This window comes from Emys orbicularis, chromosome 11 (genome assembly GCF_028017835.1).
Source record: "Emys orbicularis isolate rEmyOrb1 chromosome 11, rEmyOrb1.hap1, whole genome shotgun sequence".
Lineage (NCBI taxonomy): Eukaryota > Metazoa > Chordata > Testudines > Emydidae > Emys > Emys orbicularis.
Window position 1 is genome coordinate 51825912 of NC_088693.1, and position 19514 is coordinate 51845425.

At 39.9% G+C, this 19514-nt stretch overlaps 1 protein-coding gene across 1 annotated transcript in view; it reads right to left on the reverse strand.

Annotated features, from left to right (window-relative positions):
- Positions 1 to 18605, reverse strand: part of HIBCH (3-hydroxyisobutyryl-CoA hydrolase) — an 84844-nt gene extending 66239 nt beyond the window's left edge. The window contains exons 1-5 of the mRNA XM_065413454.1: positions 18570 to 18605; positions 17336 to 17476; positions 15904 to 15988; positions 13967 to 14047; positions 11626 to 11678 (exon numbers count right to left, since the gene is read on the reverse strand). Coding sequence (XP_065269526.1) covers positions 11626 to 11678; positions 13967 to 14047; positions 15904 to 15988; positions 17336 to 17473 — 357 coding nt within the window. The 5' untranslated portion in view covers positions 17474 to 17476; positions 18570 to 18605. The remainder of the gene's footprint in view (positions 1 to 11625; positions 11679 to 13966; positions 14048 to 15903; positions 15989 to 17335; positions 17477 to 18569) is intronic.
- Positions 18606 to 19514: the final 909 nt, after the last annotated feature.

The window sequence follows — 19514 nt, forward strand, 5'->3', positions numbered from 1 at the left end:
GAAATGCCGCCCCCCAAATGTTAGTGCCTTAGGCGACCGCCTAGGTCGCCTAATGGGTTGCACCGGCCCTGGGTTACTTTGATAATTTTATCCATTTCTGTACTGAAGTTATTAAAAGCTTTTTTAAAATTGTAAATTGAACATGCAGAATTTCTAGTCTATTGCACCACACAGCTACAGAATCCAGAGAGATGGCCATAATGTTTAGGTCCAGTTTGCCACAGAGTACACAGGCCCGTAGCTAAGATGAAAGATGTTATTTACTGACTAGATACAAGCCTTTAAATATCATTATTTAAGATGAACTACATAAACAGTTTACCCACGATATTTTTGCTCTAGCAAAAGAACAACCAACAATGCTGGGCCATATTCTGCCATTTATCTGTACACAAAATTTCCCTTGACATCAATAGACGTTTCAAACACAGGTCAATGACAATGTATGGCCCTTTCTAACTACATGATACTTTATACTGTAAACTAATTATGCCATATAATTCAGTTTATAGCTCAGCATACTGTGCAACTTCTCTCTAAAACACAGTTTGCAAGTGTGGTAAAACAGTTACATGGCAAAAATATTCTTCTAAAAGGCTTCATATTTTAAAAGTGGAGGCAACATTTGTTTACTAAGTCACATTTATCTGTTTTGGTTTATGTGAACACTAGAAAATACCTGCATACTAATCTTTTCCTCAATAGATTTACATGATTGTTTAAAAGGGCAAAAATGTAGAGTTTGAAAAATTGCCTAAACCCTACTGAAGTTTCCATTGCACTAAAAATGAATTTTTGCAAATGACACACACCTTCCATAATAAAATCAGTAGGCCTAAATTTTCAGAAGGGGCTAATGACTTTGCCCAACTTGAAACCTGATTTTCACAAATGCTGAGCACATGCTTTCTGAAAATGAGCCCCCTTTCAAAGGTGTCAAGTTGGACAGCCTAAAACTGAAGCACCCAAAATTACGAGTTACTTTCCAGAATCTAAACCAGGATTTTCAGTTACTTGGCTCTAAAGAGGTTTTTGTACTCCCAAAAAGAATTTTTGAACTCAAACTATGGCTTTTCTTACAACTCTTCCAACCCCTCTCTGCCTGATCAAACTAATAATTTGCACTCAAAACTGCTTTTGAATTCAGTTTAAATACTGTGCATAAGACAACTGCAGGATTAATCCCATACTCTCCTACCGGAGCATGCCAAAACTGATACCGTTAACATGACTGACAAGTATGCTTTAAAAGCAAGTGAATCAAATTAAGAAAGTTGAGTTGTGTGTGTGATAGAATGTCAGCCTTATTCCATATATTGTTTATCTGGGTATTAGTTTTCCTTCTTTAAAGAGCACCTTTTCTTCCCCAGACTAAGTTCTTTCTGGAAAGTAAATTTTTGGAGCTTGTTCATGACTATGCTGAGGTAATCAGGGTGAAGAACCCTGTAAATCCAGAGCTCCCTTGTCCCTATCTTGCTCTAGCTCACTGTGAGAACTATTGTTTAAATCACTGGCAATTTGAGAGTGGCAAAGTTGCAGCATCAAGGCTATAGCAGAATTTTCCCACAGAGCTCTAACTGTGGGGAGCGTAGAATATTGGCAAAGCTCCCTCTCTTCCCTCAACTTTCTGCTATGCCTCAATTGTGGACATTTGTTACAATGTTGCTATTTTCACATTGTAAACTCTTCAATCAGGAACCATGTTATCTCTGAAAAGCACCTACTTCATTTTTGGTTGCTGTTTAAACAAAGTTATAACAGAACATACAAAGTTTATCACCTAACACTGTTTAAAAAAATAAATTACCACGCTTAATTATGCAAGGCAAAAATGTACATCTGAATTGCATTTCTTCATACAGTAAATGATGACTGAGAATACGCTAGTGAAGTAAAATAGGCACAGGAACCTTCCCTTATTTACAAGGCCACTTTTTTCTCTGTCCTATAAGGCAACTATTGACACATCCACTGAGCACAATTCTGTTCCTTTTTTACTAGAAGACCGCCACTGCTAAGCAATAGTTTTTCTTAAGTCTCTTCAGTGGTTCGTTAAGATAGGAATCACTGAGCATCATTACAAATGCTCTACACACACAACGTTACCCCATATAATATGTCGTGTTTAGCAATGCTTCGTGGCTATACAGGTTCAATAGTTATCAATATCTAACTTAATTCAAGTTTAAGCTGATAAGCACAAGGACAGTGGTTAGCATCCAAATAAGCAAAAAATCTAGAGAAACCTACAGAACAGCTTTAGAGTATTTGAGATTAATTTCAGTAGCCGCTATTGAGGATGCTAGACTCAAGGGTTTTACAAGATATTTTTGTTTCTCAATAACCGGCATTAGAGGACTCACAGGGGGAGTTCCCTGCTATCTAAGACTGCGAATCAGACATTTTCCAGGTATTTAATTTAAAATGGTATTTTGCTGGCAAAGATGTGATATAGAATCATAGAACTGGAAGGGACCTCGAGACCCCTGCACTCAAGGCAGGATTAAGTATTATCTAGACCATATCTGACAGGTGTTTGTCCAACCTGCTCTTAAAAATCCCCAATAATGGAGATTCCACAACCTCCTTAGGCAATTTATTCCAGTGCTTAATCACTCTTGACAGTTAAGTTTTTCCTGATGTCCATCCTAAACCGCCCTTGCTGCAATTTAAGCCCATTGCTTCTTGTCCTCTCCTCAGAGGTTAAGAACAATTTTTCTCCCTCCTCCTTGTAACAACCTTTTATGTACTTGAAAACTGTTATCATGTCCCCTCTCCACATCTTCTCTTCTCCAGACTAAACAAACCCAATTTTTTCAATCTTCCCTCATAGATCATGTTTTCTAGACTTTTTTTTTTTTTTTTTTTTTTTTTTGCTCTTCTCTGGACCTTCTCCAATTTGTCCACAACTTTCCTAAAATGTGGTGCCCAGAACTGGACACAATACTCCAGTTGAGGCCTAATCAGCACAGAGTAGGGCAGAAGAATTACTTCTCATGTCTTGCTTACAATACTCCTGCTAATACATCCCAGAATGATGTTTGCTTTTTTTGCAACAGCGTTACCCTGTTGACTCATATTTAGCTTGTGATCCACTATGACCCCCCAGATCCCTTTCCGCAATGTTCCTTCCTAGGCAGTCATTTCCCATTTTGTATGTGTGCAACTGATTGCTCCTTCCTAAATGGAGTACTTTGCATTTATCCTTATTGAATTTCATCCTATTTACTTCAGACCATTTCTCCAGATCATTTTGAATTTTAATCCTATCCTCCAAAACAGTTGCAACCCCTCCCAGCTTGGTATCTTCCGCAAACTTCATAAGTGTATTCTCTATGCCATTATCTAAATCATTGATGAAGATATTGAACAGAACTGATCCCTGTGGGACCCCACTCGTTATGCCCTTCTAGCATGACTGTGAACCACTGAGAACGATTTTCCAAGTAGTTATGTACCCACCTTATAGTAGCTCCATCTAGGTTGTATTTCCCTAATTTGTTTATGAGACGGTCATGTGAGACAGTATCAAAAGCCTTATTAAAGTCAAGATATAAATGCACATTGCTACTTTTTTTGGACATTCTAGCTATATGAAATTTAAGAAAGGTAGCCTGATTACAACTGTTTACTCAGTATCGATGCAAAAAGATACATTAGGATAACATACCAAAAACTTCTTATTTAAACCTGTCCATAACATCCTGTATACCTTAACACTAATAAATAAAATTAGAGTTAAGCAATCAGTAGTATGTGGGTAAAAGGTTCAATCTGTGATCTCATGCTGCTACACTTAAGTGGAAATGTATTATTAACGTGGTCTGTTTTCATTCCTTTTTCTATCTAACCATATTTTATCTTGACAGATGTTTGCCTCTTCCCTGATCTGTTTTTGGTCTGGCAAATGTTGTCAACAGCAACTCCAAAGACAGATGGTTTTAAAAACATCAAAAAAACATCTGCAGGACTGATTCAATAAGCAGGGAAAAGAAGATTCAATCATCTAATGTTCCATGATGTACTTTAGAGACTTGAAACACTTAAACATTAGCTTCTTGGAATTAGCAGCAAACTATGATAAATGTTTTGGTAAGAATTAAGTACCTAGTTAAACAAATTATTGTATCGTAGGCTTCATCTTAATTCTGTTTTTTGTTAAGCACAGAGAGTACAAACATTTCAAAAGTTACAGCAATTGTACAGGCCATTTACAAATGCAATAACTTATCTTAAGCAAAATCACAGCATTCATTAAACTTGTAAAAATCTGCAAAATTCCTTATTCATTACTGCTCAGGTAAGCTTTCAAAGGGAGCAGGAGCTCCAATGCTTACTTTGAATTCAAGAAAGTTTGTGTATCTTTGTGGCAAGAACTAAAAGATACTGAAATGAAGAAGATACAATTTAAAATGAATAAATGGGACTACTAATTAGCGAATAGCCAGATTGGTCTTGGTCTGTAGGGCTATTTTAAGATCTTGTATTAACCCTGGAGCTCTGCTTCCCTGCAGCATCTGACAGGTTCCCTGTGCACATTATACATGCTGGAATATATAATATACTAGATCCTGTCAGTAAAAAAAATTCCATTCACCCCAAATGACTACACCGTAAAGTATGCAGCGCTGATTCTAGGCAATGTTTAATATTGTAAACATCTCTACAAGTTTTCAACCACGTTTTAAAAGTTTAACTGAACATGTGTCATTGCACCCCAGCCACTCAATGTGAAGAGTAAAGGAAAGGCAAACTCTGACAGATACCAAACAGCAGATGTAATATACTGTACTGCAGTGGTTCTCAACCAGGGGTCTGTGGCCCTCAGGGGGGCCACAAGCAGGTTTCAGGGGCTCCGCCAAGCATGGCCAGCGTTAGACTCGCTAGAGCCCATAGCAGAAAGACGAAGCCCCGCTGCACAGAACTGCAACCCGGGGCTAAAGCCAAAGCCTGAACAACTTAGCTTTATGGTGCCCTCTGTGATGTGGGCCCCAGACAATTGCCCTGCTTGCTACCCCCTAACACTGGCCCTGGCTTTTATATGCAGAAAACAGTTGTGGCACAGCTGGGCCATGGAGTTTTTAATAGCATGTTGTGGGATCCTCAGAAAGAAAAAGGTGGAGAACCCCTGCTATACTGAACAAACTTTTGCACAAGCAATCTCCCCATACAAGTAATCTCACTAAATCAATGGGACTACTTTCTGTAGGTCAGGCTTGACATGAGTAATTGGACATGGGTGAGGCTTCATTTTTGGGAGACAGGTTTAGTATATTATACAAAGTAAAACCAGTGGTAAGTAACATTGAGCCAAAACGCTTGCTCTTTATCACCATAGATAAGTTAAAAATTTGGTACAAAAGAGGGATACCACATAGTGCAGAATAAAAAATTAACAAGGATCCCATACCATGAAGTTAAATGTAAAACCACTGCAACCCATACAGTGTGGAACAAATTTGTTTTCCCTTCTCAAATACTGTTACAAGACAATGCAAGGTCTGGAAAGCCCCGGACTTGTACTGCTGTTTGTTCTGGGAGACACTTACATATGCATGTGTAATGTCCTCCAAGCAGAGTAGCCAGCATGTGGGTTCACTCTGGGGGAACAGACTCCAAATTGCACAGTACAGCTGAGATGCTGGAACACCGGTAAAGTAAAAACTGCTTGTGCTGGTAATAACAAGAATTGTGTGTTGGCTAAAAAGCACCACTTCTGGTAAGGACCCAGGGAATATTATTTTAATTGGCCTGTGTTCGCTTTCACACCTAAATTTCCCATGTTAGCTAGCGAGATAGATAGAGCGTACCAGTTTTTTATAATGTAGTAAAAGCAAAATTACAAAAAAAAATGCTTTAAAGGCAAAGCAAGCTTATAATGTAAAATTACATCCCAGTGGGCTATAGCAAAGAAAATGAGCTTGCACCTCCTGGTTTGTATTTTAAGCCTAATATTAATGACAATTCAAATAATTACAACCATTGCGGTCTTGGAAATGTATTGCTGGATAGTAAATTTAAAAAGGAAACCACAAAAAAAAAAAAAAACCAAAATATAATACAAATAAAATAAATACTAATATATTAAAAAAATCAAAAACAGTGGAATGGAGGCCTAGTTTGACATGAGTAACTGGACCTGGGTGAGGCCTCATGTCTTGGGAGACAGAATTAAGGTGCTAAATGGATCAGCAAGCTGGAAACAGAATGTCTGTACTAACTAAGATAAAGAAGAACACCCAGAGAATCATTTACAATGAACAAGATAACAATGGATAAGATAGGCCTGGAATGTAAGATGAGGTAAAGGGTAAGTTGTACATGGACTGTACAGGGATCGGTTCCTACGAAGTGACCAAGCCAATCCCAAAACATATGATGCAATGTATAGTAAATGTAGTGTAATGTGTAAAAGTAAATAAAGTAAGAGGTTTACTGTGTAACTCTGGATGTGTTGTACACCCTATACCCACCCCCTATGCCTGAGTTTGATCAACTCAGCATAGCCTTACTATATGCCAAATAAAGGAACCTGAGTGATGAGACTGGAATCTAACTGAGTTCTTGGAGACCCAAGTGGAAGAGGTCTTGGGGGAACCCTAACACTTGTCTAAGTGTCTGCAAGATTTGGTCCTATTTTTTTCTTTTAATATACTATTGTATACTGACAGTGAAGAAGTGACATCAGACTATACTATATTAATTGGATAGGCTACATTTTTCCTAGAGGAGAGGAGGAAGAGAAGACATTCACATTTTTAAACTGCATCAAGTTTTTATTTTTTGCTCTATTATTTTTAGCAAAACAAAATACTATTTGAATGTTACCATTTTTACTGGTATTTTCAATATTTTAATATGAAATTCTCAAGTGTAACACTTGTTTGATAAATACTGACATTTTTTTCCATCCCCTCCACTTATAATAATATATGGAGATATACCAATCTCATAGAACTGGAAGGAACCCTGAAAGGTCATTGAGTCCAGCCCCCTGCCATCACTAGCAGGACCAAGTACTGATTTTGCCCCCGATCCCTAAGTGGCCCTCTCAAGGATTGAACTCACAACCCTGGGTTTAGCAGGCCAATGCTCAAACCACTGAGCTATCCCTTCCCCCCTAAAACCCAAACTAGCAAAGGATGGTTTCAATCCATCGACCTCTGGGTGATGGGCCCAGCACGCTTCTGCTGCACCACTTTAAACAAGACTATGAGTAGACTGATAATGCAAGGTGGAAGGTTTGATTAGCTGAAGGGAAAGTTTGCATGATTGAGGAAATAACTCAATTTCTTCTTCTTTGCAAAGTTCCTCCCTAACATAAGATATAGGCAGGATAATTCGGAATGAACCAGAACTAGAATGCACCAAAACTAGACTTCCTTCAGTGTTTCCACCTTAACCTATATGAAAAAATTAATTCTATATATCTCTATACTTCAGTAGAAAGAAATATTTACCATACTTTACCAGTAATTCACCCGAACTCACTGAAGATTTTACAATCCAAACAGACAAGACAAAAGATGTAGGAGGAAGGTGGGGAAGGGGTGCAACATACAAGCAAGGTGATCAAGGCAATGGCTGACCAATCATCTTCAACCCACTTTATTCTGTCTAGTCTAATTAGATCACCAGCTTGTCAAAACTGAGCACAAAGAGGGGCCCTAATCCAGATTCGGGACTTTAGGCTTCCCCACTATCTGAGTATTAAACAATAGTTGGTGTGTTGGAGAACAGCTGGCAGTAAAACTAAACAGGCAATATGGTGACCTGAACATAAATCTTGAGAACTTTACTGCTTTGCATTGCTCCAGGTTCTGTTATAAGGAGAGGGGTTTGATGCCACGAGACTTTTCGTTGTTTATACTGTTAATACCAGAAAGCACCAACCACATTGTTAGACACATCAGCTTATCTGAAAGATTTATCATTTTGCAGGACAAGAAAAAATGCAAGAATTTAAACTGCTCTGCAAAGGGGTAAACCTCTGTTTTAGCACAATTTTTTTTAAAAGTACTTTAAACCTCCCTGTATCAGTTTTGCTGAATTTGGCCTAATGTTTGGCAAATGCCATGTTAATTGCCACATTTTGTATTTAAAATATAAAAATAGGGGATAGGATGAGGGTGGATGGGGAAACGGGGAATAGGAAAAAGTAGAAAGGGACACAAGATATCTAAAGGGTGGGAGGGTTAATCTGTCCCTTTAGAGGTAGTAGCGGTTAGGGGTCAGCACATCATAGCATGGCCCCTTAAGAGTTTGGGAGATCTGATATATACAAAGACCAAAAGAAATAGGAAATACTGGTAGAGAGGAAGTAGCCTCAAGAAAATGTAGTGCTTGAGTGGGGAAAACCTGTTACTGTTTCTTTAAGGACCTGGGACTAGGAGCCTCTTGCCCAGCCAATTGGGACGAACTTCAGGAAGGAAGACCAGCATATATGCTGCCTCCTACCTCATAGCAGAGGAGACACTAACAGGAGAAGTCTGGCTTGCTAAGCTCTCCAAGTTGGAGGGCTAATTGGGGGAAAAGGGGCCAGCTGAAGGAGAAGCTAGCTAAGGCCCTAGTTGGCCTAAATCACAACCCCAGCTCTAATGAGGAGAGCTGTGAAGAATCCTGTTTTAAGGAAGGAGTTACTGCCTGCCTGAACCATAATCCCAGCTCCAAGATGAGGGCTGGTTATGGGGACTCCTGCCTTAAGGAAAGAGAGACTGCCTACAGTATAACCCAAGAAGACTAAGAAGGACCTTGAAAAAGCACCTCAGTAGTTGACTGGGAAGAAGCCACACAAGGAGAAAACTCCAGAATGGGAATAGTGGAGTCCATGTTCCTGTAAAGGATGCTGACAAACAGGGAAAAGGTAAGAGCAGCGTAGGGAAGCAGCAAGGGATTACAAGGTGTGGTTGTTAGTTGCCCAACACAGGGCACCTGGGCTGGAACCCAAAGGAGAGGATGTGGCTAGTTTTCCCCTACCTGTCCCCCAGCACAGTGGGAGGCTACAAGCCTCAAACTTTAGAGTCAAAGACAGATAAGTCCCAAATGGGGGCAAAGGCCTGGTATAAAAACCACTAGACTTTGGGTTTTCTGTTTGTACTTTCTCTTTGTCCTGGATGGGGAATAAACTGAGAAGTGACCTGACAGCAGGGTGTGCCCTAATAGTGAGTGTGCCCCATTACAGGTGGGAAGGGAAGGATGGAAAGGAGCCTGGAGGGCAGGGAGAGCAAGACTGGTAACAGAAACAGTAAATGAGAGGGGTGAAAAGAGGTCAGGACAACTGTATAACCACAACATGAGCTTCTCTCCCTCAACGAAATACCATGTATTTGTGTTTAGTTAGATGTGAGGGTTTGTAAGTGGAAAGTTTCCCTTTTCTTAGTTTAATAACTTAACTCTGGAAAAACTGCCTACATACAGTATACACTGGTATAGTAAGCTGTGTATATTAGCAGGGATGAAAAGAATGAGCTAGATAAAACTAGTCAAGCAAGGAACAAACAAACAAAACACTTGCTTTCATCCAGGGACTCTATTAGCCCTATCATCTGCCAAGCAAAAAATGCTATTCTCTCTCACCTGCTAGCAGATTTTTATATATATGCAAACCTAAGAAATTGGTAGTCAATTCAGTCAGTTACTGCCGTCCCACGGCTTATTTCCACAGCTTGCTATAATCAGACACCACTTTTACTGTTGGTACTACTTCTGTCACTGTTGCTGTTCACTCAAACACCAGTAAAATTGTTTAAGGCAATGCTATCTCCAAGGACAGTTTTAAGATGCTTTATCACTGGGTTGAAAACTAAGATCTTCCTGTGATCACACAGACAGTCTTACCTAAAAATGAAAACTCAGCCCATACAGACACACTCCACTGCCAAACAAATCACTCAAAGACCCAGGTCTAACAATTTCCAGATCTCATACCACAAATATACAGACTTTATTTTCTATTATGTGATGTGCTCTGCTAGGATTTGAATGTATCCGTGAAATCTAAAAAGCCAAATTAAAGAGAAATGACAACAATATCTCTTTCTTAGAGTACTCTGTTCATGGTATTGTGTATATAATATGGTATAATTTAGTCCCATTTTGTTTCTTATGTGTGCAGCCAACGCTAGTTAGTCAGTTATAACTAGTATTTCTATTTCAGACTTCTAACCTTTAAGAAAGTAAGTTAACTAGAGATAGTGTCAAATAAAGGCAAACTGACCAGAGTTGGAAGAGATTTCTGCAGATTCTGCATGCTAATGTCCCCACTCTTTCAGGGTTCTTATACCAAAATTCCAGCCTCCTTAATAAGCTGCCTTCAAAGCTACTACCAAATCCTCAGAGAAAAGTGCAGGTTTATCTTTAACAGTAACAGAATCATTAAAAATAGCAGTCTGCTCTGCTGTGGCAGAAAGCTCTTATATATGATATCTCCTTCCCTCTGGTTGCACCTATCAAATGTGAATGCTATAAAGAGGATCAAATAAACACACCTTGGCAGTGAATGTTTGGCACACGAAGTCATGATGAGTCACTGATGCATACAATTTCCCTTTAGCCCAGTTTGCCTAGTTAGTAGTATTTTTCCCTCCTGCTCCATGTGAAAGAGTAGCTCATTAATAATATGTGCATGTAATTCCAATCAGAGAATAAATGATAGCTGATAGCTCCCCTAGGTTCCCTATGTAGCAGCCGCCCAGCAGGTATCAATTGCTGGGCAGTTCAGGTGTCCCTCTCCCCACTGCTGTGAGCTGCTCCCGGGAGCCTCCTACTTGCTGTGCGGGGGGGGGGGGGGGGGGGGGGGTGAAAGAAGGGTGCTGATGTCAGGGTGTCCCCCCTCTCCTGCTCCTGTACTCTCAGAGCAGGGGGGACAGGACAAGGCTCAGGATGGAGGGAGCTTGCTGGCAACAGCTGTTGTCTCAACTTGCTGATCTACTTAAAAAGGCAATGTACTTAGAGTGGGGTCAGCGTACTTAAAGGGGCAATGCGTGTGTGTGACTGTGTCACACACTCACACATAGTGTGCGTCTGTCTCTCTCACATGCGCCCGGCACTTTGGAAAGTGGAGGGAGTGGTGCACGCCAGTGGTATAGCGTGGGTTCATCATCACGTTCAGTTTCCGCAGGGAATGTTTGCAACCACTGCCATGAGTCTATTATGTCTCCTCCCTCCATTTGTGCTTCCTTGTAGAGTGTGAGGCTACATTAACAACAATATGTTAACCCTTGAGGGATCAGCCGGGTGTTCGTTCATCATTGAGCAGCAAGGCATTCCCTGGGAAATATCCCACCCTCTGACTCCACCACCTCAACCAAGCTTCACAATCATCATTGCTGTGTACAGTATTAAATTGTTTAAAACTTATAGGTGGGGGGGGGGGGGGGTGCGCACGCGCGCGTGGAACCCAACCCCCCCCATTTACATTCATTCTTATGGGGAAATTGGATTTGCTTAACATCACTTAGCTTAAAGTAGCATTTTTCAGGAACATAACTACAATGTTAAGCGAGGAGTTACTGTACGCACTTCTTGAAACTGTCAATTTTGCTTCACTCAGTGTTTTTAATCAAATATTACATTAACGCAGACAAGCCATCTCAACTGTCTCACTTAGAAAAATATTTTACTTACACCTCCCATTGTAATCCCATCAATAAGTGCCACGTACGGCTTCTGGCAGGTACCTAACAGAAATGTAACAATTAGGCATAAGTAATATATTTTTGTAGGAATGTACACTTAACCCCACCCTAGAAGAAAATACCTGTGACACACAGATACCACAAATATTTCTCTTAACTGGCTGTAGTTTTAACAAATCTCTTTATACGACAAAGAGATAAAAGGATAAGATGTTAAATTCATAATGAATAAAGTTATTTGATGTCACCACCCAACAGTACAGGTACTTGAAGTAGTTCATAAATTATATGAATAAACTTCAATATGATTTGTCAGTTAATTCTATAGGGGGTGAATTCTAGAGACACTTCTACCATCCTTAATGCATTTAAAAAGCAACCAGTAAACAAACTTACATTATTTTTAAGACGGTAAGTGTGCGAATACCTAAACATCCAGAGTAACTTAGGAGGAGCAAAACCAAGGTCCCAGTTCCTTCGAGGACAGTTTTTTTTTTTTTTTTTTTTTAAATGAAGCTATGCTTTTTAGTCAGTATTTTTAATTAAATCTAATAAACTGCTAAATCCTAACCCATGCCGTTATAGCAAATAACAAAATGCAAGAAAATGTAGTTATAGTTCCCACATCAATTTTAACTGTCTCTTTGCGTATATGTATTTATAAGAGGGTCTTTCACTACAAGATCCCCACGCTGAGTAGTGTGAAATAATATTTATCAAATATAACAAAGGAAGTGCACTTTAACCCCATCACCCTAGATGAACATGCAATATTACTGCCTGGGCTGTTAAGGTGATTTTTGTACTACATCTCCACTTTGACTGCATAAATAAGATACATTATTTGCTGACAACTTTAGATAAGCACTAGAGGTGCTTTCAATACATAATACAAAATCTCACATGTACAAACTGACATTCTGAAAATCTCACTCATAGAAATGCTATCAGATCAAATTTAGCAAAAATATACATTTGCTTTATATATGCTTTAATAAAGCCATGATCAATAGAAACACTTGTATGTGCTTTAAAGCCAATGGAAAAGGTTTACTTAAAGTCCTCTGTGTTCTTTATAGTACAAACATTGTAGCATTCTGCAAGAGCATGAGAACAAGAAAGTAAAACTGACTTGTTTATCTTTCATAGTCAAAGGTGAGATAACACAGAAGTTAGATGCAAAAACAACACAAATAAGATGTTAAATTCTCAGGGCTTGTCTACACTTAAAAGGCTACAGAGGTGCCGCTGTAGCACATCAGCGTAGACACTACCTATGCCAACAGAAGTTCTCCCATTGGCATGTAGGTAATCCACCTCCCGCAGCATGGTCTATATGCAGGGTTAGGTCAGCTTAATTACACCCCTCAGAGGTGTGGATTTTTCACAACCATGAGCGCCATAGTGAGTCAACCTATTTTTTTTAATGTAGGCCAGGCCTCAGTTTTAATAATCTAAGGGTGTTGTAAAATAACACACTAGCTTTTCAGAAATATGAATTTTTAATCTGAAAACATCCTTTAGCTACACCTGAGTTGCCATACAACATCAAAACAATGGTCCCTCTAGTCAGTATCTTGTCTCTCTGACTGTCACTAGTACCAGATGCTGCCAAGGAAGGCATAAAGCCCAGAATATTCAATTAAACATGTCTGCAGGAAAAGCTTCTTCCTGACTCCAAACTGCTAGTGGTTGACTTGTGTTCTGAAGAATGAGGTGTTAATAACCCATGTACAGTTTATATTCTGACTGTAAGTAGATTATTCACATAAAGGTCCAATCTTTTTCTGAATCCTACTAAACCCTTTGCCACAGTAATAATCAGTGGAACTCTGCTACAAAATGTTATGCAATGAGTAAAGGAGTATTGCCTTCCCATTTCATTCTTACATCAAATGGGCACTGCTGTATTTACTGTCTAATGTATCTTGTCACATCTTCTTTGTGTCTTCTAGATAATTGTGAAGTATTATTTGTTTAGTTTAGAGAACACTTCAACTGCAAATCTATGAATCACTTTCCCCATCACTGAAATATAGGTACTAACAACCCCAAGATGAAATGGAGAAGCTGTTTAAAATGGGAAATGAATACCATACTTACCCCCACCCTAAAATTATAAGGGGATTCCCTACTGCCAAATTAGAGATGGGTTACCAAAACTGGCATTTAGTCAGAAAAATTAATATCTTCCAATTTCATCTTTACCTCTGTTACCAGTTCTATAAAATTAAGTGTTGAATTTATGCTTTAGAGCCACCATTGTGAAATCAAACCCACAAATATTCTAGAGGTAGTTTAGATTTGGAAATTGCTTTGTACACACATACCAACAGCATTGTTCAGGATGTATTCTTCTCTGAAGAAATCTTGTGCTAGCCTATCTCCAACTTTTCCTGCATCTGTGATAGCTAGTAAAATAAGACAAAATTAAAACTAAAAATTATTGCATTAAAAATTTGGTAACATTTAACCAGTACAACAAAAGCCCTTGTAATAGTAAATATTCACAATAAGCAAGGTATTGTGTACTCTGCAAGATGGACTTAAATTCTGTAGGAGGGGCCCCTGTTTTCTGCAGGATTCCAATGCAGCAAACAGAAGTGTGGCAATTACCAGTAGACTTAAAAATTGATTTTAATTACTTAAATACAATCAGTATCATCTTCCTTGAGTTATTTTCATTATGATGCACATTTTTCCCCACTAATTTCTTGTGGGAACATATCCGATAATCTACATCCAGCTCTTATAAAAGTTATGCCTCCAGCATTCATTAGCCTTGTCTACTGGCTGACAGCTTCATAGTTTTCATTCACTGGAATGATCATGGGAGGTTATGATCAGAGAGGGAAAGCCAATTTCCTAGATTGCTAAAAACATTCCTACTAAAGATTTTGAATACTGGAAAATGAGGACCCAGTGCTGAGAGGACACTAGTTTACAATGAGCAGACAGGCTGTTGCATTTTCAGCCTCTGGAGCATTTTCAGGGTACATGGTTTGCTCTTAAATGAGCTAAAGCAGGGGTGGGCAAACTATGGCCCGCGGGCCAGAGCCGTTTTAAGCTGAGCCGCACCAGGCGGCTCGACCCCGCTCCGGCCGGGGCCCTGGGTCAGGGGCCGCACCAGGTGGCGCCCAGAAGCTGCAGCATGGCTCCGCTCCGGCTCCTACGCGCTCCAATGGGAGCTGCAGGGGCGGTGCCTGCAGATGGGGCAGCGTGCAGAGCCGCCTGGCCATGATCTGCATAGGAGCCGGAGAAGGAACATGCCGCTGATTCCGGAAGCCGCTTAAGGTAAGCACCGCTCGGAGCCTGTGCCCCCCTGAGCCTTTCTCCACACCCTAACCCCCTTCCCAAGCTCTGATTCCCCCTCCCACTATCCAAACCCCTCGATCCCAGCCCAGAGCACCCTCCTGCATCCCAAACCTCTCATCCCCAGAGACCACACCCGCAGCTGGAACCTGCACCCCTCCCCACACCCTGCCCCAGCCCTGATTTTCTCCCTCCCAGTCTCCAAACCCCTTGGTCCCAGCCCAAAGCACCCTCCTACACACCAAACTCCTCATCCCCAGCCCCATCCCAGCGTCCGCACCCCCTCCTGCATCCCAACCCCAATTTTGTGAGCATTCATGGCCTGCCATACATGGCCATGAAGTTTGCCAACCCCTGAGCTAAAGTAATCCAGTCGGGAGCTCACAAATGCATGGATCGCTGTGGTCAGATCTGTCTAATAAGGTACAATCTTTATAGCAAGTCAAATATAAGCAGTGGGGTTTTGTTTGTTTGTTTTTTTGTGCTGCCATGACTATTTGGGTCTTCAATATCGGTGGGTTGTCTAACAGGACCACCAGACTGCAAGGACAGATGCCCTCAGTAGCAAGGGATATTTCTGAGGAAGCAAGTTCTTCAAAATGCTTCCCTCTTCCTACCACATTCACTTCAGTCATGCCTAGTTTTAAGCTTTAGCCAGCTACTCATAGTTATTTTTCAACCATTGTAACAAAATTTTGCTGTCCCAGGGGAAATACAGTTTTGCTTTCTCTGTATTATCTACATAAACTGAAAAGCAGCTCATGTGATGTCAGATACATTAAAATCTTGATGTTTCTTGCACAACAGTATCTATTTACCTCAATCTCACTAATTCACGTATGCCCTACACTTAGAATGGGGGATATGAATATTGAAGTAACTAATCACTGAAAGTTGTATGTCACAATTGTAAAATAGTGATCAGTGTGAATTCAGCACATTCTCAAGTCCTTACCTCTGATATCGCCTCCTGCACAGAAAGCCTTTCCTCCAGTTCCCTTTATAATTATTAGAAAGGTTTCAGGGTCTTTCTCCCATGTCTAAGAGGAAGGACAAAAGAAATATTATTCCCCAATATATAATAAATCATTTAAAAACACAACTTTTCCCAAATGCTGTCTTTGGTCATTCTTCTTACTCCTTCCAGAAAATGAGCCATCCTACTTAAATTTCAACTGAGCCCTAAAAACGTACAAAAGGCAGGACTTGGAAAATCCACTAACACAGCTGAGCAGAAATCTCTCCTGGGTGGGTGCCATCAACATCTGCCGAATCTATTATTTCACTCTTAAAAAAACAAGTTTGTATCCCCTGAAGAAACATTCAATTCATGCTTGGAAGGTTAACTGATGTAGAGAGGTCTTCCTGAATCTGCAAACAGACCGCTCCAGTGTCAATACCGTCAGAAGAGAAACAGGAGAAGCAGCTGGGAAGCACTTGCTGCTATTAGAAGTATGTGCCCTGTGAGGACTATTGTCACCTTTCCTGGTAGGTGTTGCCACACCCTAGAGCAGTCTGCCTGCGAGGAGCTCCTACCAGTGCTACCCCACTTCCACAACAGAAGACTCAATGATTGAGATGTTATTAACTGGGGCTCAAAGTTCAGCCAGTAGGAGACCAGGGTGTTAAAGGACCAAACAGACTAGGCAGGAAGTACATGACTTATTGCACTGATGGATTTCAGCCAAATGAATTGACTAAGGCCTGGTCTACACACACAGTTTTGTACCGGTATATCTACATCAGTGGAGCATGTTTTTGTTTTTAACTGAAATAATTATAGTCGTATAGCCTCCCCAGTGTTGATGCAGTTATAAAAAGTGCATTATATCCATCTATCTTAATCCTTTTCCCGTATGGTAATAAGCTATACCAATATAAACATTTATACCAATATAACTGCATCCACACTAAAGAAGGGGGTTGTACCACTTATAGTTAAAGTGGCATGATTTCTACATTTAGTCAGAAATTGGACTAGTTTAAGTACTCCCCAAGCCCTGCTTACATAACCTTTGGAGAAAGGAATCCATATCACCACATATGCAACACCGTTCAGCATTTCACTAAAATGTAGAAAGTTAGTTGGGGAACCAAACTACCATGCAAATGTGGATTATTTGATCTAATCCGTAGGTCAGGATGGTATTTAAGGACGTGCCTTACTTTAAAACTGTGAGTAGTCTCACTGAATTAAATAGAACTACTCAAATGTTTAGTTAGGTGCAAGTTTAAGTACTTTGTTGAAGCAGGCTCTTAATGATTTGGTCAGTGACTCCATACAAGAAGTTACAGATTGATTAGAAAGAACAAAAAAGTGGCAGCTTTATATTTAAAACTGCTAGTAGATGTATGAATTTAAGCTGAGTTAAAATAAAGCCACTAACCTTTAACTGTGGATAAATCTGTCGAATCATGGAAAGATTTAATGCATTTAGAGCCTTTGGTCTATTCATAGTTATTACTCCAGCACATCCTCTCTTTTCCAATAACACTTCAGCTGCAGAATCTGTGGTTTTGGACATATTCTGTACATGCAAAAATAGGGAGACCAAGTAAAACAATATCTTTCATGTTGAATAACCATACAGTATAGAGTATAATTCCATAAACATTCTCAAAACTCACTTTAACTGTGGTTAAAGTCATTGTGATTATTTTGACAGAATTCTAGACTGATGTTTTCCACCGCATCTCTCAAATTATTTAAAGATTGATTTATTTCAGCTACTCTTTAATGTTGCTCCTAAAGCCATACTAAGTATATTATACTAGCTTCAAGCTTGTTAATTTGGAGGAATATTTGGAAATAAAACAGCTTTTGTGTTGTACATTCTGAAATACACTATGTTCCTCAATGTCTTTATTTAGGACATATGGTTGTGATATTGTTTCATTGAGACTACCACATTGAAAACACTTGCATCAGTTATGGTGTTAGATGTACAAGACAATCCTCTATTCTCCTACTCGCCATCTAACACAGTACACATCGGATCATGACAAATGGCCTTGTCTGTGATCATGTTTGGCAATATTATACAAAAAAGTTATGAAAATAATTTTCATAAGCAATCTCAATTTAAAACTCAAAACTAAAATGTAGAGTAAGCAAACTAAAATATACAGAAGAAAATTTAGCACACTGGAAAACATTCAGTTTGAAACTACACCTCTACCCCGATATAAAGCTGTCCTCGCGAGCCAAAAATCTTACCATGTTATAGGTGAAACCGGGTTATATTGAACTTGCTTTGATCCACTGGAGTGCACAGCCCCGCCCTCCCCGGAGCACTGCTTTACCGTGTTATATCCGGTCGCGTTATATCGGGGTAGAGGTGTACTGAGACAAACAGAACAACCACTCAAAATATGTGGGGTGCCAAAAACTAATAAATCTATATTTAATAAGCATCAATTCATATTGAAAGAGGAATTTGTAGTAAATGCCAGCTGAAGTGGAACTGGCAACATTGGACCTAAACACTAAAAAGCTGAATTTACAGTGTAATACTGCCATGATTGGATAAACTAAAGAAGTGTATACACTTATTTTCTATCACACAAGGGGAGAAGTTACAAATCGGTTTCTAACGCTACCAGATAGAACCCTATACTTACCAAGTGCTGTAATATTATTTGTAATCTGCTGAATGGCTTCAATCTGAAACAAGAAAGCCAAGTTCAATGGTAGCTAAAGCATTTCAAAAATTAAATGCTCTGAATGAGTTGCACTAAGCTTTGATAGAAGTTTCTAGCTGTACATGTCAAGTCAGTGGCAGGTTTTCTTAACATATACAACTTTACACAATTCAACTTCTAAATCAGGGATCAGCAACCTTTGGCACGCAGCCCATCAGGGAAATCCGCTGGCGGGCCGGGACGGTTTGTTTACCTGCAGCGTCCGCAGGTTCAGACGATCACAGCTCCCACTGGCCGTGGTCCCCTGTTCCAGGCCAAGGGGGGCTGTGGGAAGCGGCGTGGGCCAAGGGATGTGCTGGCTGCCACTTCCCGCAGCCCCCACTGGCCTGGAACGAGCCGAACCTGTGGATGCTGCAGGTAAACAAACCATCCTGGCCCGCCAGCGGATTTTCCTGAAGGGCCGCGTGCCAAAGGTTGCCGATCCCTGTTCTAACTTATGGTTAGTATGAATAGTGTAAAAGCAATCACCCTTTAAAGTCATAAACAACAGACTTGTTAATCACTAAAATGGGTTTATAACATGTTTTCTTAAGCATGCTAAAACGTGTTTCTAGCATTAATATAGTTGTTGTTTTTAAAGGAACAGGGGGAAAAAGAATAAACAAATAGCATGTGTCAACACCTACAAATCACTGCCATTTCTGAAGTGCCTAGAAGTTTCAAAGGAAGTTTGCACACATACTGAAGGAAGTCCTGGCTATAATCAGCAGCTTGGCTCAATGTCCAATATTTAGTAGGCATATTCCAAAAATATCAGTGCATGTTTAAGTGCTTAAGGCACATTTTCTAGCCCTTGCATTACTGCAATTTTTTTTCAGTTGCCCCTATCATAACCTCTAGAGACCAATTATATAAATTAGTTAT